This window comes from Rattus norvegicus, chromosome 5 (genome assembly GCF_036323735.1).
Source record: "Rattus norvegicus strain BN/NHsdMcwi chromosome 5, GRCr8, whole genome shotgun sequence".
Taxonomy (NCBI): domain Eukaryota; kingdom Metazoa; phylum Chordata; class Mammalia; order Rodentia; family Muridae; genus Rattus; species Rattus norvegicus.
The window spans coordinates 87,437,731-87,455,783 of record NC_086023.1 but is presented as its reverse complement, the minus strand read 5'-3'; the positions used below and the strand labels follow the sequence as shown (position 1 = coordinate 87,455,783).

The window sequence follows — 18,053 nt, the reverse complement described above, 5'->3', positions numbered from 1 at the left end:
AAGGAATATACTGATCTTGTTCAGTGTAATCTGGCGTCTTTGTTTATTTCTTTAAAATGATAATTTGACTCCTGAAGTCAAGGACTTAAATCAGTATCAGCAAATCATTTTTATCAAGGACGAAAGAGTAAGAATTTCAGATAGATGGCCCTTGGCTTTAGTACTAGTAGTCGTTGTCATCATTGTCTTCTTCGTCATCTTCATCATCGCTGTCATTGTTCAATAGTAGCCAATGGCAATGTACACCTAAACAAAACTTGGAAGTGAATTCCAATGAAATTTTATATGCATAAGTCATGGAAAAAATGCAATCTGTGTGATAAAATTTCAACTTATTAAATTAAATGGCTTTTAAGGACTTTGGTTCTATTTAGGTTAAGTAAAATATGTTTTCAGATTCCCCAATTCTCAGTACAGGACCAGAAACTTACTGGAAGTCTAGAGAATGAATTGAAGTAAAAAGCATTTTTCAGTTAGTTTAAAGTAGAGACATGGAAGGATTTTATTTAAGAAAAGAGAGGGGTAGGTGAGGATTTGTATTTGGAGGCATGTATGATATGGTAGAAAATACTCATTAATCCTACAATATTTTAGTAAGAAAGGAGTTGGTAATTAAGTACAATAGTATATACTTCAGAAAATGTTTGCTTTTCTCCAAGAAAATGGGATAGAGGAAAGGAAATGAAAAGAGACCTGAACAAACAAGACTTTTTTTCCAGACCACCTTTTCTTCTAAATGTTGAGTGTCTCTGGAAAAATTTCCTTTTTAAAGTTTTCATATTTCCATCTCAAGATTGATGGCAATGATGAAGACATTCTTTGTGGTCCCTCAGAGCTCTCAAATTTTGTGATCTGAAAGAGAAAATTCATATAATTGCAATGTTTAATGGGATCTATGATAATTGGAAAATAATTGCCACTCCAAAGTTTTATTAATCTATATTTAGTTATGAGTCATGCTTTCACAATACATGCTTCAGAAATCACTGGAGAGACAAATCGAGTAAGCAGAATTTTAAATATTTTATTTATATGCAGTTTGTGTAAATCCCTGGAGCCCATATGCTTATTAAGATCATTTAAAATATCCATTAAAAGTTATGTGTTATATGACAGACTCCTCTTTTAGAATGTCTTGCCAAAGGATAAAAAGCTAAAGTTTATTGAGTAGCTACTACTGCCAGATTAATTGGTTTCATTATGTCTAATCCTTCCAGCAGCCCTGCAAGGTAAGTCCTGATATCTCTGCTGCACTGATGAAGAAGTTGGGAGGTTGTGCATGAGGTGTCCACAGTTTCTTAGCTAATGAACTGCTTCATGCTGTGTCTCCAGGCAGAATAGTCTAGCTATAAAATCTGTGAATCTCTGCCTATTCTGTGTGATAATACCTTTAAGAGAATACCTTTTTATATCCTCTGTTTAGATACATAAGACAGTAAGCATCTGCTCTTTCAGTGTATGTGTGTGTGTGTGTGTTTGTGTGTGTGTGTGTTATTTACAACTACTTATGTATGTGCAGATATGAGTGTAGGTGCTTGTATGTGTGAGTGTTAAAGTTAGTCATCATTTCTGGGTATATTCTTTAACCACATTCCATTTTATACTTTGAGACATAGTCTCTCTTTGACCCTTGAGCTTAACAATATCCTAGTATTTTCCAGGACTGGGATTAGATACTTAAATGTTTCACTTGGATTTTCACATGGGTATCTTGGGTAAAGTGTTAAATCATCATATCAAGCACTTTACCAATTGAACCATCTGTCTTGCTCTGTCTGTTTATTTTTGGTACTAGCTATTTGTCTGATGGTGTTCTTGTAACAAATTTGGGAAAGCAAATTCTTTCCTTCCTTGGTGTGTTGAGTACAGCACAGAATAGGTGAGGACAGTTAGAGAATCTTGATTTGCAGAGATACTCTCTCACAGATTTGCCCTGTAAGCCCTAGTTTCCTGATACCTAGTTTCTTCTGCCATGATGAGATTGGCATTTGTCTGTCTTCCAGGTTGTTAGGAGGATAACATAAATGGTAATGTAGACTTATAAAAAACTCGGTGTTCTATAGAACCCATGAATCACAGTAATGGAAGGAAGAAGAGTTTTAATTGTAGGGTATGCTAAACCTCTGTCCTTTCCTTATCTCTCCCCATATGCCACCGACAGTGTTGTAACTTTGAGAAGATCCCTTCTCTTTATGAGCCTAGATTTCTTTCACAGTAAAATGATACCAATGTTTTGGGTGTTTTCTTTAAAAGCTCTCCCCCTCCCTCACATTTAGATTCTCTATGGCAAAACAGTAAGCAGGTGGACAAGAACTCATAGGTTTTCATCAAATGCCAGTTGCTCACTATGAAACAAAGCAAATAGCTTTTAAGCTTCCCATCCCAATATTCATTGTCATTACCTGCATGTGTCCTTATGTTTGCTAACAATATGAAGAATTGCACTTGTATTTCTGAGGATGGTCTATTCATTAGAAAGGTGTGTCATTTCCTGTGGATTCTTTATAGTTTTGTTCTTTTGCTTCTTCATTTTTGACTCAAGGAAACAGGCTTTATTTCAGTATTTGTTCCCTGGAGTAGATACTCTCATTTCTTCTACATGTGTTCCCTTATCGGCATACAGGCCTGCTCTTGGAATACTACAAAAATAAAGATATCATAATTTAGGCTAGGGAGATGGTTCTGCAGGTTGAGGCACTTGCCACCAAGCCTGAGGACCTGAGATCTATACCCAGAATCTACAGACTGTAGTGAGAGAACCAACTCTTGCAAGCTGCCTTATAACCTCCACATTTTTGTTGAACCTGCACATTAAAATTTTTAAAATTATCATTACTTAAATGAATGCATTTTGGAAAAGTGATATGCAAATTCTAAGCAAAGATTATTTTATTCTTTAAACATGTGTCAATGCCCTCACCTATAATGAAAACAGCACTGTTCATAATCAGGTTTTCAGAGACTTTCATTCTTTTTTTTTCTTGCTTTTCTCCTTTTGCCCTTTCTGATCCAGAATGCTCTGAAAGACTATCTTGGATGCCATGGCTGCTCAACTGCCCTCCCACCTACATTCTGGGGCATGAATGCAGGCAGGGTTTTGGCACTGACACCCTTGCTCGTTAAAATGCATCATTTCTACTTCACATGTGCCCTTGGGTTCACCTTTTCTTGAGCTGGCTGGGGATCTGTGGGAGAGAGTGGGAATAGCAGGCAAGAGAAATGTCCTCGCTTCTCTTCTCAGTGCAATGATTTCATCTCCGTAGCCTCCTCCTCTGTGATTCCCCTTGTTCATCTCCAGGGATAATTTGCTGCTAACAATATCTGAAGCCGCCTCATAGTTTTCCCCCATCACAATGAAACTCGGAGGCTTCCTTTTATTCCATTTCTAAGTGATTAGTTAATGCATCTGAAAGGAGAAGCCATCCCGGAGTAAACAAATGCAAACATCCTGCAACAGCCATCAATCATGCTTTCAACAAACATTATTGGACATAAAGTGTCTATAAACTATTCTCAGATGTTTCTTTGGATGAAATCAAACCCACAGAGAAGTGAGTACCTACACTATAATGGGGTTGGCCCTCATGCAGTCACTTTACTGAGTGTTGCTTTCACATAGACACCAGCTGCCTAAAGCCAGGCAAACTCTCCAGAGGGTTTGTTTGGAGGACACCACTCAGAATTCTCTGCCTTTGTCTCCCTAGGAAACCATGGCAGATGCCTGTGACTTACAGTGAACCCACAGTCTCTACATTTCACAGAAGACATTTGCAACAGCTACCCTGCTAGCTACACAGAGTGCATTCTTGGCTATGATTTGCTTTTGTCTTTTGAATAGAAACATGCTCAAAGATTGAAAGTTTACACTTCTCCAGTGTTCAGGGCTGCATAGAATCACTCTCATGTGACATTGTAACTGACTTCTTTTTCTATTGATTATTTTTTCATATTGCTTCTACATTGTATGTTATTATTAATGTATGATTTTTTGACCATATGTGTGAGTGTGTGAGTGTTCATGCTTGGACACCCACCCACATGTGGAGGTCAGAGAGGATATCAGACATCCTGCTTTTTCACTCTCTGCCTTATTCTCCAGAGATGAGGTTTCTCACTGAACATGGGCTCTCCAATTCGACTGAATGAGCTAGTCAGAAAGTCCCAGAAATTTTTTATTGTTAACCTGCCTAGTGTTGGAGTTTTGTGTCTGGTGTGTGATACAGTGTGGAGTGCCATGGTTGGTGTAATGTAGTGTAATGTTGTGTGTGTGTCTATGTGTATATGAGTGCACATATACCCTTAAGAGCAAACTCAGTACCTGAAGTACTTTTACTCACTCACTAATATTTCTACCCTGATCACTATATCTTAAAATGGTAAAGTACACATGTTTTTGTAAAATACTTCTGAATTACATCTGCCACCTTATTAACTATATTAAACAAACAAGGCACAAAATCCTCTGGATGTAAAGCAGATCAACCTTTTTCCTATTTGGACGTTGTAGTAGTTTCAGTCACTTAGAAACCCATGTGAATATGGGTTTTGTGTTATTTCACGAGAGTGAGAAACTATTTCTCATTTTATTTCTCGAAAAGCAAAAGAAACATGACATTATTTCTTATGAGAATGGTAATAAATGATATCTGCAGATGCCAGCTATCTTTTTATAGTCTGTTTCAATTTACAAGATGTCTTCCAGTGTTTTTTTCATTGCGTTTTTTTAAGATTTTATTTTTATTTTGTGTTTATTTTCTCTATATGTATGTCTATGCAAAATGTGTATGCCTGATACCCCTGAAGGCCAGACTGAGACGTCATATTCTCAGAAACTGGAGTTTTAAATGGTTATGAGCCTCCATGTGAGTGCTGGAAACTGAACCCGGACCCTTTACATGAGCAGCAAAAGTGACAATTAGCAATCTCTCCAGTCCCCTGAGTGACTTTTTATGGGACAATTTATGGGAACATTATGGTTTTATTCTTCATTGTATACATTAGGAATTAGACTTGAAGAAAATGATTTCTATAGTCAGACTCACTCTTTTTAATATATTTTACAATTATAAAATCCTGTCTTTGTCCAAAGTTCTGTCTATGGGTAACTTTATGATGAAAATTATAATTTGTTCCCTTTTCCCATCCACCATGTACCCATAGACTTCCTATTGGAGCCTATTAGATCAACACAGCAGCAATGGGAATCATGAGCTAACTTTATATTAGCATCTTATTGAGGGCTGGCTGCAGTGGGCTCTATGCTTTATGATTTAGGACAATCTGACATGCATCTGTCTTAGATCCCATTTACATTTTGTAGTCTGTAAACAGTAGGTGACATAGTCAGGTTACAAAACCAAGACTTTCTACCTTCAGCTCCTAGGCTGAAGGAGACATGGGTTAAGGTGATCTACATCAATCAGGTTTATTCATCAAATGGATGCAAGGCTATATGGGAGGGGGAAATATCTCTGTTAATGCCCAGAGCCTCATCCCTGCTTATCTATAATCATTTCTCCGATTTCAGTGCACGAGGTATTCAAAAGTTACTGAGTGTAGTTTTGTAGTGTGTGTTTGTATGTGTATGTATGTTTGTTTGTTTGTGTGTGTATATGTGTGTATCTGTATGTTTGTGTGAGTGTGTGCACGCAAAAGCAGAGTTATTAAAAAGATGAAGTTTCAAACCCAATGTTTATACTAAAAAGAAAGCATTGTTATTATAGTTTTCTTTTAGCCTCTCCTTAAATTCCTCACCTGAGGCTCTATTCTTCCTCCATGCCCTGTCCTTGTCATCATTCACTCTTCTGCTTTCAGACCCACTAATGGTATGGGTCTTAAAGTAGACCTTTCATGCCTTCCATCTAGGATCCTTTTTTAAATCTCAGTCTAATTGGTTCACCCACCCTGCTGAGATGCTTAATTGGGCATGAGAGTATTCTGCAGATCCTGTGTCATGGTAGGTTCTTCCTTTTCCTCCAGGGGGATTTGCTTGCTCTGTGGGCTCAGAAGGAAAAATTTATTTTCTGTTGTGCTCACTTACATGAAATTGTTCCTGGGCCAGCAGAGCACATAGGCAACATTTCTTCCTTGCTTCATTTTTTTTTATCTTATTTGTTCTCAGGTGGCATGGTACATGGGAATTTACCAGCACCTGGAATCATGAGCCCCAGGCTTTGATTAAGTCACTCTAATCTTTTTTCCCTCTCTACTTGGGTTTATAACTTAAGGAACTTGACAGTCTATTTCCAATCCATGAATTAGGCAAATTGAATTTGATGTCTTCTATGAATGAAATTAAAATGAAGCATTCAAAAGAAGGGTACACACTCATGGCATAGTCTGGCCTGCCACTTACTTTTTGTAAATACTATTTTATTATAATAAGCCATACTTACTTGTTTACCTATTACCTATGTCTGCTCCAGAGCACAAGAATGGAATTGAGCAGTAGTCTACGATGCCCAATGAATTAAAAAATCTGCTCCTTTCCAGAAAACAGTTCTCTAACTGCTTTCATCCAATCATAGTCAGATTTGATTGGCTCAAAATATTTTGTTTTGCTTTTTATATGTCTTATAATTTATAATGAGGACTGGAATATATCTCAGTAATAGGGTGTTTGCCTTGCCTGTGTAGAGACCAGTTTAATTTTTATTTTTTTGCCAAAGCTAGCAGTCTCTCAAGATCTTCCAGTCCCAAATGTTGATGTTTGTGTATATGTCATCGTCTTTTATCTTACTGCTTCTCTCCATCCCTGCAGCTTCCTTGATGGTCCACTTCACAAGGCAAACCTATTCTTACCTCAGGATCTTTGCACCCACTGTTCCTTCATTGGAGATCATTCTTCCACCACCAGAGGGCTCCATGGGTTTTCTCACATTTCCTTCAAATAGCTTTGCTGCAATATAGCAGGAGCAAACACCCTTTTCCTTGTTTGTGTGAACATTTCTATCTTGTTCATATTGGCTTCTTTGATATGTATCTGTTCTTACAAGAATATATGCTGTGTTAATGTAAGTCTTTTTAAAAATCTCTTTTATTAACTGTTTAAGCTTAAGGGTTGGAATAATAGCAGACACTAAAACTGGGTGCATAGCTCATTTTATCAGCTGCATGTATAAGAATAGATCTCAGTGATGTAGGATCAACTGACTGGAGTTAAAAGTTGTAAGATCCTAAAACCCTTTTATTGTTACAGCTCTAGCTGCAGCATCCTTATAATTGCTACCAAATTGCATAAACCTTTCTCTGAGTACTTTTGGTTTTGGTCATTAGCCTATGGTTGGTATCTCACTTAAAAGCTCTAAAGGCATTTGGAGTTAATCCTAGTCCAATGCCTGGGATTCACATTGGATAAGGAAAAGGCTCAATTCCCTCAAATTGTCCTTCATGCAGAGGCAGGCATGCTCAAGCATGTGTACTCATACACACACACACACACACACACACACACACACACACACACACACAAAGAGAGAGAGAGAGAGAGAGAGAGAGAGAGAGAGAGAGAGAGAGAGAGACATATTTTTAAAAAAATAGCTATGCTTGTGGATCAGGGCTAAATTGTCTGCCATAAAAAGTATGAAGTCTTGGATTCTGATCTTCAGTGGACAATTAAAAACAAAGTATGAGGTTTGACATCTACTATCTCAGTACTGAGTTGCACGGTATGTCAGATGGATCCTCAAAGCTTGCTAGCCAACTATTTTACCTAGATCAGTAACCTACAAATACAGTGAGAGGCACTGAAACAAAAATAAGGTTAAGTACACATGGCACACACATATAGAAAACATACCTTGTAGGTTAAATTAACAACTATTAATAACATATTGATACTTACACACACACACACACACACACACACACACACACACACACACACACACACACACACTAAGTAGCTGAATGCATTAGCTAGGAAGCAAGTGTTTCCCAGGCCTGCTTTGGAAAGGCTACAGTTTCATGATAGACCCAAAGACAAGACATTAACATACCCAGCCCACAGAAGTAATCTAATGATATTGTAGATATCTGCCTTTGTTTATTGTCTTTTATTTGTGCTCACATCCTCTTCACTTTCCATATAATCCATCCATTCTCAATATCTTCCTGTTTTGTAAAAGCAAGTTAAGCTTTCTGAATTTCCTTCCTCCATCATTGTCTGGTCTAATAAAATTTCCTTCAAACTTCAATTTTCACAGAATTCTTGGACTCCCCTCCATGCCTATGCTCCCTATCAATAGAATATTCCAACGATACTTTCCCTTGTTTTATTAAAATTATGACTATAAAAGCAGAGCCAGTTTGTAAACTTTGCTCAGCAACCAGACACTCCTCTCCGCCTCCCCACCCACACACTGTCAGACCAAAAGTGCTGTCCATGGTGCTGAGCAGGCATCCAGGCATAAAGGTAGTTGCATTTTCTTTCCCTCCTTCCTTTCTAAATTTATATTTTATTGGTTATAATTATTTAATTTATATATGTGCATATATACATATTTGTGTGTTGCATGTACACAAATGTGGGTGTGTACATGAATGCTTATGCTCATTGGAGACCAGAGGCATCAATGTCTCCCGGAGCTCAAGTTACAGGACATTGTAAGCTGCCAATGAGTAGAAGAACTAAACTCAGGTCCTCTGAAAGGGAAGTAAGCTCTTCTAAGAGCTGAGCTACACTTCCAATTCCATATTCAAGCTTTAAAATTGATCTGAGACATAGTTTGGATTCCATGTGCCTTTACTTATGACAAGTCTTGCATCTATTTCATTAAAGACTAATTGGAGACTAGAAGTAGGATTCTTTTTCCATTTTCTGTAAAAGCAACACCTATGGTGAACTCTCTCTATATACCTAGTGAGTTTCACAATTACTGTGAATTTTGTTAAAGAATAAAGTAAGTTTGGCTTTGCTGTTGTTCAGTGTGGGTGGCATTACTCCTCTGTCTCTATGGACATTTATATATTCTCTCCATATTTACATTGAAAGTTGTACAAAGGGGTCAGTGTATTTACATTAGCAGCTTGCTATAACTAGCAAAGTGACCCTCTGCAAGGTACCTTAATCTTGTGTATAGATAAACATTAATATAGGAAAGTTCACATGAAAATGAGGCCCACAATAAAAGTTTTAAATGAATATCCACATAGACAACATATGGCTGGGTTCTGAAGTACATGTTCATATATATGTATGTATTTCTAAGTTTATGAGCTACTGAAGAAAGATACTTTTGATAGAGACTGGTATTTTTGATATCTGGTGACTCACCTTACTTCATATTAACCATCAATGGTTAAGCTATAGGTTTTCTCACAATTTAGTGACATAAATGGTATTATCTCACTGTGACTTAACAAACTGGATGGGTATCTCACGAGGCATCAGTTATCCTCTGGCTGACTCTATGACATGATTCAGCCCATGAAAATAGCACAGTGCCATAATAAATGAGAAAAGAGTAAATGAAGGAGAAGATGGCATCCTGGGATTTTATAAGTCTTACATGAAGCAATTTTCCATCACTTCATATTCATTAGAAGAGGCAATGGTTCTGATTCCCAACTCACTTACTATGTTTGCTTTCTACACTCCTCCCTAGACTTGCTTAGTCACTTTGCTGTATACAGTCTTCTCATGCCACCAACTCCTGTATTCCTTACCTTCTACTCTGGTGCTCCTATACTAAATTCTAACTTTAATAATCATTCTCTCTCTGTGTGGTTGTCCTCTTATCCACATGCTTAACATCTTAAATTGTAGTCAACAGCGTATTCAAAGTTCAAAACTAGAGTATTCACATGACTTCCTCTCAGAAAACTGTTCCTTAAAGCCATAGAAAAATCACATCCTTCCTTATACATCCTGTGTAACTTAATTTACAACAATCTGGAAAGGCTATGCTTCCTGGACTCACTGTAGCTTCCTTAGGACAGGCACTATGTTATGATTATAGGTGTCCTTTAGAGTTTTATTGATTGTACTTGATTGACTTACATATCTGTTTTTGGTATCTTGTGTTGCTTTGAAATTTGAACTGTTTGCCAAATCACAGAAAATGCTTCCTTATGCTGATGTGGACCATAACTGCTAGAGTGCACAGATGAATTCTGATGTTGAAGCTGTTTTTCTGAACTCAAGTTTCTGTGAGCCAAGAGCCAGATAACAGCACCTTATTACTAGAGCTTATTCCACAGGATTCTAATGATTTCCTCTTTTCTTTTACCCTGTGGTCCTGTCTTCATCTGTCTAGTTTATCTCTTCCATTTTCTAAGAGGGAATTGGGGGGTTAGAACTTTCAATAAATGTTGATTTTCATCATTTATCTGGTCTCACCTTACCTCCTCCTTGGCTATTGTATTATCTCAAAAGATCCAGAGTATGTAAACAAGGCAAGTCAGAGAAGTAGACACTCCAGGGAAGCTGCATTATTGTTATGAATGAAGGGGGCTGTTAAAGCAAAAGCAAGCTTAGTCAAATCCTACTAAGTCTGAGCTCTTGTATCTTTCCAGGTTACTACCAATGCATCTATAGTGATTTACATGTGCATCCATATGAAATTTTAAGAAGATAAAGCTATTAAACAATGTTTCATATTAGATTAATGCCCTGTGATTTTCAGTCATTGTCACAGTGTATTTCATAGAACCCTCATATCAACAGTCAAAAATAAACACTATTCATTGGCTTTGTAGATGTACAATGATATACAGTGGAAACCCATGTTTTCTCCAATGTTGTAGCACTGAAATTCTAGCAGGTTTAACAATATATGCAGCCCCAAATTCAATGCTTCTTTGTGAGATCATCTCTACATTATACCAAAAAAGTATGAATTATGTTAACTCCCACTAAATTCTGGTATTGAAATGAGTTCTGGGACCAACACTCAATTTTTGAAAAGTCCTGAGTCTCAGGTAGTTTTGTGCCTTGTTCCTGTCCTTTGTTTCTCTACTGGATTCCCTTGTTATCTCTCTTCCTAATTTCCTTAAATACTTTCACCCATTTGCTCCTTCATTCCTCCTTTCAGACTTATATTAAATCATTCCATGTAGAACATCAGTAGGCTGATAAGAGTACAAATATAGAATTAACTGAGATGTTTCTATATGTGAAATAAATTCATAGTCTAGTGATGGCGAGGGGCAAGCAAGAAGATTGGAGATCTTGTTCCGACTTGATCCTTCTTGATCCTTCCTTCAGAAGAAATCAGCAATAAATCATAATCCAGTTTTACAGAGCTGGTGTGATAATTAGAAAAGAATGGGGTTTTTACTCTTGAGAACTGTAATGTATGAAAATCATCATCTCAATCATAATTTATCACTTGTATCTCTTGATTATTATTTCTTTAACTCAGTCTTTCCATTAAAAACTTAGTTTAAAAAATGACCCCTGAATTTTGTATTCTTGATGATTAGCAAGAAACTTAAGGGCCTGGCTGTGACTCCGATTAAGTATCCAAAGGACCACAAATATATATATATATATATATATATATATATATATATATATATATATATATATATATATTTGTGGATTATATGGAATTGAAAATTCTCAATCAAATATAAAAATAATTTATAGACCTGAGGAAGCAGTTGTCATCCCAGTACGTGAGAGGTAGAGCCAGGAGCAAAATCAGATCAAGACCAGCCAGGGTTATAAGGTAAATTTCAGCTTAGCTTAACTGCAAGTGAGTTGTAATCTGAAAAAAGAATATAATGAAATGAAAACTAACTACAGATAGCCTACCTTCTAGAAGAGGTGCCTAAATGGGGTGCATGGGTGGTCTGTGGCATGTGGCTACAAATAAGCTGAGGAATGTTGCCTCTCTCTCCTGCTCAGGGAGTTTGCCCGTTGGAAGGTGAGGAACACAGCCATAGAAAGGAGAGATCTGGTCCGTCATCCAGTGCCCCTCATGCCGGAGTTTCAAAGGAGCATTCGTCTGCTTGGCAGGAGACCCACCACCCAGCAGTTCATTGATACCATCATCAAAAAGTACGGCACACACCTGCTCATCTCTGCTACATTGGGAGGTAGGTCAGCAGCTACAGGGCCATGATTTCATCATTTTTGTTTCCAAGATGACAGGAGAATGGGATGCTTTGAGAGCCAAGACATTTTAGTCTCTCTTCCTTATATATCTCTCAAAAGCATACATTTCCATAGATGCCAACTGTCTTGGCTGCTGAGATCATGTCAGAAGAGATGATCCACATCTACATAAAGTATAATTTTGGAATATTAACTCTTGTGAAAATATGAATTAATGGAATGAAATATTTTTAAGAATGCTTCATGTTATCATTGTCCTCATACTTCTGGAATGGGATCTAATTTTGGGAAAATGAAATGTCATGTGAATTTAGGGAATTTGTTTTGTTTAAGTCAGCATTAAGGGGTGATATTTTAGGTTAGCTGTATGTAAGTGGACTATCGTATGCATATTATATGGGATTGGAATAGGTTAATAGGAAAGTAGGCCAGTTGCTTTGCTCTACTCAGCCTTACCCATATTCCCTTCTAGGGTAATCCATCTGTGAGAGAAAGAGTAAAGGGAGTAGACTGAAACCAATGAAAAGACCACAGGAACAATGGGAACTGGTATAAACTGGGGCATTTAAGTCATGGTGTCCTGCCTGAATGCGTCATTTGATATCCCTTAAGCACTAAAGTCTTTTTTTCTTCAGTAACTAAGTTCGCTGTACTTTCTGAAAATCTTCAGTGCTTCAACACCTGTATAGAGCTGATGAGATGCACTTGGTTATGGACCAAGCAAGAGAACATAAATCAATCTGTTGGACAGACTGAAGTGTTATTCCAACGTGGGTCTTTTCCTTTGGACATTTGTACTTACCTCATGGACGCAGTGGAACTTTCATTCAATAGGGGGTGTCTTGACAAAGGCAGGTGGCAGTGCTTTTCAGAATGAATATACACTATTTGTGAGCATGGAGGTCTTCGTGTGTGTGAGCATATGTGCAGACGCACACACATATAAGTACATATGAATGTATAAAATCTCAAAGTGGATATTAGCTCAAGTTGCTTTCTGTATTATTTATTGAGATAATTCTCTTGCGGAAGGTGGAACTTACTGATTTGGAGTGGTTGCCTATCAAACCCAGCGGAACTCTTCTGTCTTGAGCTATCCAGAACCCTCAGGATTACAGGCAGATGCTCTCATGCCACCTATTTTCTTAGGTCCTCATGCCAAACAACAACATGTTTACTTACTGCAACATGTCCTCAGATTCTTTGAATATATTTTGATGATAAAAAAATCAGCAATTTGATGACTTGGGGAATACGGTATAGGTGTTGGATAGATAAATTCATTCATTATTAGAATCACTTTAGCCACTAGTTAATGAGGTTTGCTGCAATGTGTCCATTTTATGTTGTCTGTATTTCTCAGAACTGGAAGTTAAATTCCAATAGCTGCTTTTACTTTATAAATAATAAAATCAGAACCAAGAGGAATTACAATCAATATGTGATACAGCTAAGTTCAAAATTCAAGATTTCCTGATCACGAAACCTTCATTATTTACAAAATCACATATCAGTTGTATCTTTAACCACTTGGCAACTCATAAAACTATCCTCTCCAACAGCCAACAGATTAGCATTTATTTTTAACTCTTATTAAGCTGATATTAAATTAAGGACTTTCATTGTGGCATTATTAGTAAAAACCATACTCATTTGTAAAAAGAAAATGAGGTGATTTCTACAGAACCTGGCATCCACTTATACCCTTTCCTTTAAATGACTCTGAGCTCCTTTTTCACAGAGAAAACATAGTTGATGCACAATTCTTCCATTAAAAGCTCTGCTTTGTTCTCAGTCCCTGGAAATTCAGAGTAACAAAAGACATTTCTTTCTCCGTGAAATATATTTTTAATTTCTCTGAGACAAGGTGGTAAATTATTCACAGAGCCTTGTTCCTCTCCTGTTTTTACAACACAATAGTTTAAAATATGCAAAGCACTGAATTGAAATCTGATGTTGGACAGCAGTCTCTGAACATTCACTCAGGCCTCACTGAGGATGGGCAGAGCAACTAAGAGAGAGACATTTACCATGGATCAAATACTGTGTGTCAGAATCTATGCGAGGTTCTTCACATTACATCACTTCACTTGTTCACTCACTCATTCCTTCATTCATGCTTGGAAAAAATATTTCTTAAGGCCTGTGTACCAGGAGTGAAAGGGTTAAGGAACTATTTTAAGGAAAGGGACAGGGTCTAGAATGAGGCCAGCTGCATTCTAGTTCCGCAGTACACTTTTCATCATCTCAGATGTTACATCTGCAAATACTTAGTTCGCTTTGCCTTGCTTTCATTTTTTTGTACTTAGTCATACTAATAGCTTTCTTTCTTTCTTTCTTTTTTTTTTTTTTTTCGGAGCTGGGGACCAAACCCAGGGCCTTGTGCTCGCTAGGCAAGCGCTCTTCCACTGAGCTAAATCCCCAACCCCATAGCTTTCTTTTAATACATATTGTGAGGGTTAAAAGAAAAGATATATAAAAAATCCTTAGCAAACACTGACATGTGGCTTAAGGGCAGAAAATGCTGAGTTCACTGTCACTAACAAATTCTTGCTATTGTTGTCACTATCATCACTGTTATTATTTAATGGAACTAAAGAACTCAGGGTATCCGTGATCGAAGCCATATCCTGTCACTCAACAGAAGAGTGGGAGGTATTCAGAAACTCATATTCCTGCCAGGATATCAGTTTTCCAATCTCTATAAGAAGTGTAGAAAATATTATTTATTATAGTTTTTTTTTGTCTCCCTCGGAATACTGTATTCACAGCGAAGAAATGCTTTGATAAACCTTCTGAGGTGTCAAGTAAGTTCCTAAGGGCATAATTAAATAACAAAAGACGAGTGTTAAACTGTCATGTACAGGACTAGAAGTGCATTTGCTCAGCTCTTTAGGGAAATGAAAGAGGAAGGACTGAGTGGGAAGCATACAAGAGGTGAAGAAGGGACCAGCAACTTAGGCGTTTCCACTGGCTCTTTAAATTTTTATGAAAACTGTTCAATGCACAAAACCCTTGATAAAATGATCTGATGGAAAATAGTTTAGAGAGAAATTCTGTGTTTGGAATTGCATACAGTAATTTTCCATAGTCCCTCTGAAAGTCATGGTTTTGGGTTAAAAAAAACATTTTGTAGGCTAGATATCTGTGAGATATGCCTGATTAAATGGGCATTCATGCTTGGAATATGTGCCTACCTGTTTAAAAGGCATACATGCGTTCCCTCAAAACTTGACTGTGAGTGACTGTCCCTGTTTATGGATATGTGCACAGTCTCACATTAATACACATATGCATATATGCTTATATGAGAGATTTTGCATGTATAGAAATGTACATACTATATTCAGACCTTATTATACATAAATATGAGGACCCATGCTCCTTCCTTGTCTATTTATGTGTTCTTGTGATGGAACCTGGTATTCTCCACATTGCATATAAGGAAGCATTATTTTGGCTGAGACGATAGCAGCTAATAAAATCGTAATGTTTCTAAAGAAAGGGTGAGAAAATATTACATCATCCCCAAGTTTTGTTACCTCAGTGCCTCCCACAGAACAGTATTTTCCATTGACTCAAAAAGTAAAATAACCAGCTTCCAGCTCTCTCCGTTTTCTGTGTGCTGGAGTTAACAGTCTTGCTTTGTGCCTCTAAGGAAAAGTGCTTCAGGGAGTAAGGCAAAATGCTGGAAAGACTAGAAGACTGAGGAAAGGCCTGTATGGGGTGAAGAAGCAATTTGCTGAAATGCCCAAGTGGGAATGAAGCTCCAAACAGCACATTCTCTTAATATACACGAAATTAAGTCTTAATAATGCAGCAAGAAGTCCATTAACCCCTCTTGATCTAAGGCTTGCTTCTGCCAGCTCTCTGTCCAGAGGGAACTGGCTTGTTTCACCTTCTGTTCTATAGGCCCCTACGAGAGCTGAAGCTGACATGTGGAATATTTATTTCTACTGCCTCGTTGCCTTAACTCCTACCCTCACTTACTATAAACTTCACTACCCATCTATTGATGCATTCATTTATCCAATCATCTGTCCACACATTCATCCTCTGCCCATCCATTTCCTTGTCAAATGATAACAGAACATCTGCTCTTTGTTGAACCCTAGGAGAAGCATTGAGTACATTAGAAAGATGAATTGGGTGATTCACATTTACTCTTTCCACTACCCACTGTCCCTGACTCTTAAAGTGCAATTGGATATAAAGTCATCTCTAAGCTAGAACTTTTCAGGCTCAAAGCGAATAGTAGCATTTCCTATTATCCAATAGGGAACGGGGAATATGAGAAAATGCAAGCTTATATCCATTTCAGAATTCAGTCAAAGTATATGACAAGAAGTACTTGGATCATCTTTATCTGGGATATTTCAATCTTGATGCTCATGTAGATAGGTCAATAACTAAGTCCTGTAGAGTTGGTATGTTTCCATATTTATTTATTTCTGTATAGTCTTACGATCATTTACTAAGTACAAAATTCATGCTCACATGTGCTAAATAGGAATAAAAAAGGACTTTACAAGTGACCCAACCTCACAATACTTCTGATCTAAAGCAAGGGACAAGCCATTAGCTTAGGAATCCCTAATGAAAAACAGCACGATATGTAGTATGTTGTGGCATTGAAGGCAATTGTGGGCATACTTGGGAAGCATTATCAACCCAGGTAAAGTCAGGAATGGGAGGCAGAGCGACAGATTCTAAGGGAAGGTCTTATCAGACAAAGGGGAATGAATTAATGTTAGCCAGGACAGAAAAGCAGAGTAAGGTAAAGTGCTTTCATTTTACATAGCAGAGCAGTCAACCAAAAGAAAGAAAGAGGGTTGCATTAGGCAAAACAGAGTTGTTGGCAGTCAGGTAAAGAGGGGTTTGTTTTGTGCAGCAGTGATATTTAACACAGAAGTAAAGTGGACCATGCATTACTTGAGTGTATGCATCACGAGAGAGAACATGTTCTCAGGACTTGTGGTCTATGTTATTTACTGAGGTCTTACACACTGGTCTCTCTTTCTGTCTGTGTGTCCCTCTGCCCTGGTGATTTATCTGGAATATGAAAATCATCTTAAGCTGCTTTTCCCTACAACCTTCTCTGGATAATAGAAGCAGTATGTAATCCCAAGTAGAAGCACTCTAAGCTATTTAAAATTCTCTCCAGGTGTTACCTAGTTTATATCTAGGTACTCTAGTTCCCAGGTCTGTGACTTTACTCACCAACTAATTCACACAGTCTCTCAAATTTTATCCATCTCTGTCTTCCTTCCCTCTTCTTGCTGTCTCCCCTCCCTTTCCTTCCCCTTACTTCCCTTTGAAATTTCCTTCCTTTGCTGTAATTAACACACACATACACACACACACACACACACACACACACACACACACACACACCTTTTAGGGAAATAATGGCTGGGTTTAAACTCAGAGCTTTGGATATGCTGAGCACATACTTTACCAGTGAGTAACATCCCAGCCCCATCCTAATTGATTTTTTAAGGGTTACAATGGGCCAGACATACTTCTAAAGACTACATTTTTAAAAGGAAACAGAAAGGGGTGGAATTAAATTTAATAGTACATTTGATTTAATGTAACACAGTGAAAATAACATCATGTCAACAAGGTAGTAAGAAGAGTACTACCAATGAGAATACTACAATGAGAGATACATTTTTATTCTAAATCTTCTTGTGGCATTCCGTTTCATAGCATAGCTGAGTGTCCTAGTCTTTTGTCATTGTGACAGCTGCCAAAGTACTCAAACAGGGAAATGCCAAGCACAGACACTAGACCTGAGCTGAATGTACAATCTGGGGCAAATTGCAGGCAAATGATTCCTTCCTTTAGGTTGATGACATAGCGTTATAGCCAATCCCTATGCAGTTCTTAGGGATGTACTTGGGTATGCCAGATACAGGGCTCGGAAGAGAAACTGGTCTTAGAAATGGCCTAGAAAGCTGGGTAAAATTTCAAAAGTCAAACATTTAGG

The 18,053-nt window shown here is 37.6% G+C and overlaps 1 protein-coding gene across 2 annotated transcripts in view; it reads left to right on the top strand.

Moving 5' to 3' along the window:
- Brinp1 (BMP/retinoic acid inducible neural specific 1) overlaps window positions 1–18,053 on the top strand; it is a 201,960-nt gene that overhangs the window by 109,797 nt on the left and 74,110 nt on the right. For both annotated transcript variants that reach the window (XM_006238272.5, NM_080482.2), the window contains 1 exon segment: window positions 11,852–12,042. In XM_006238272.5, coding sequence (XP_006238334.1) covers window positions 11,852–12,042 — 191 coding nt within the window.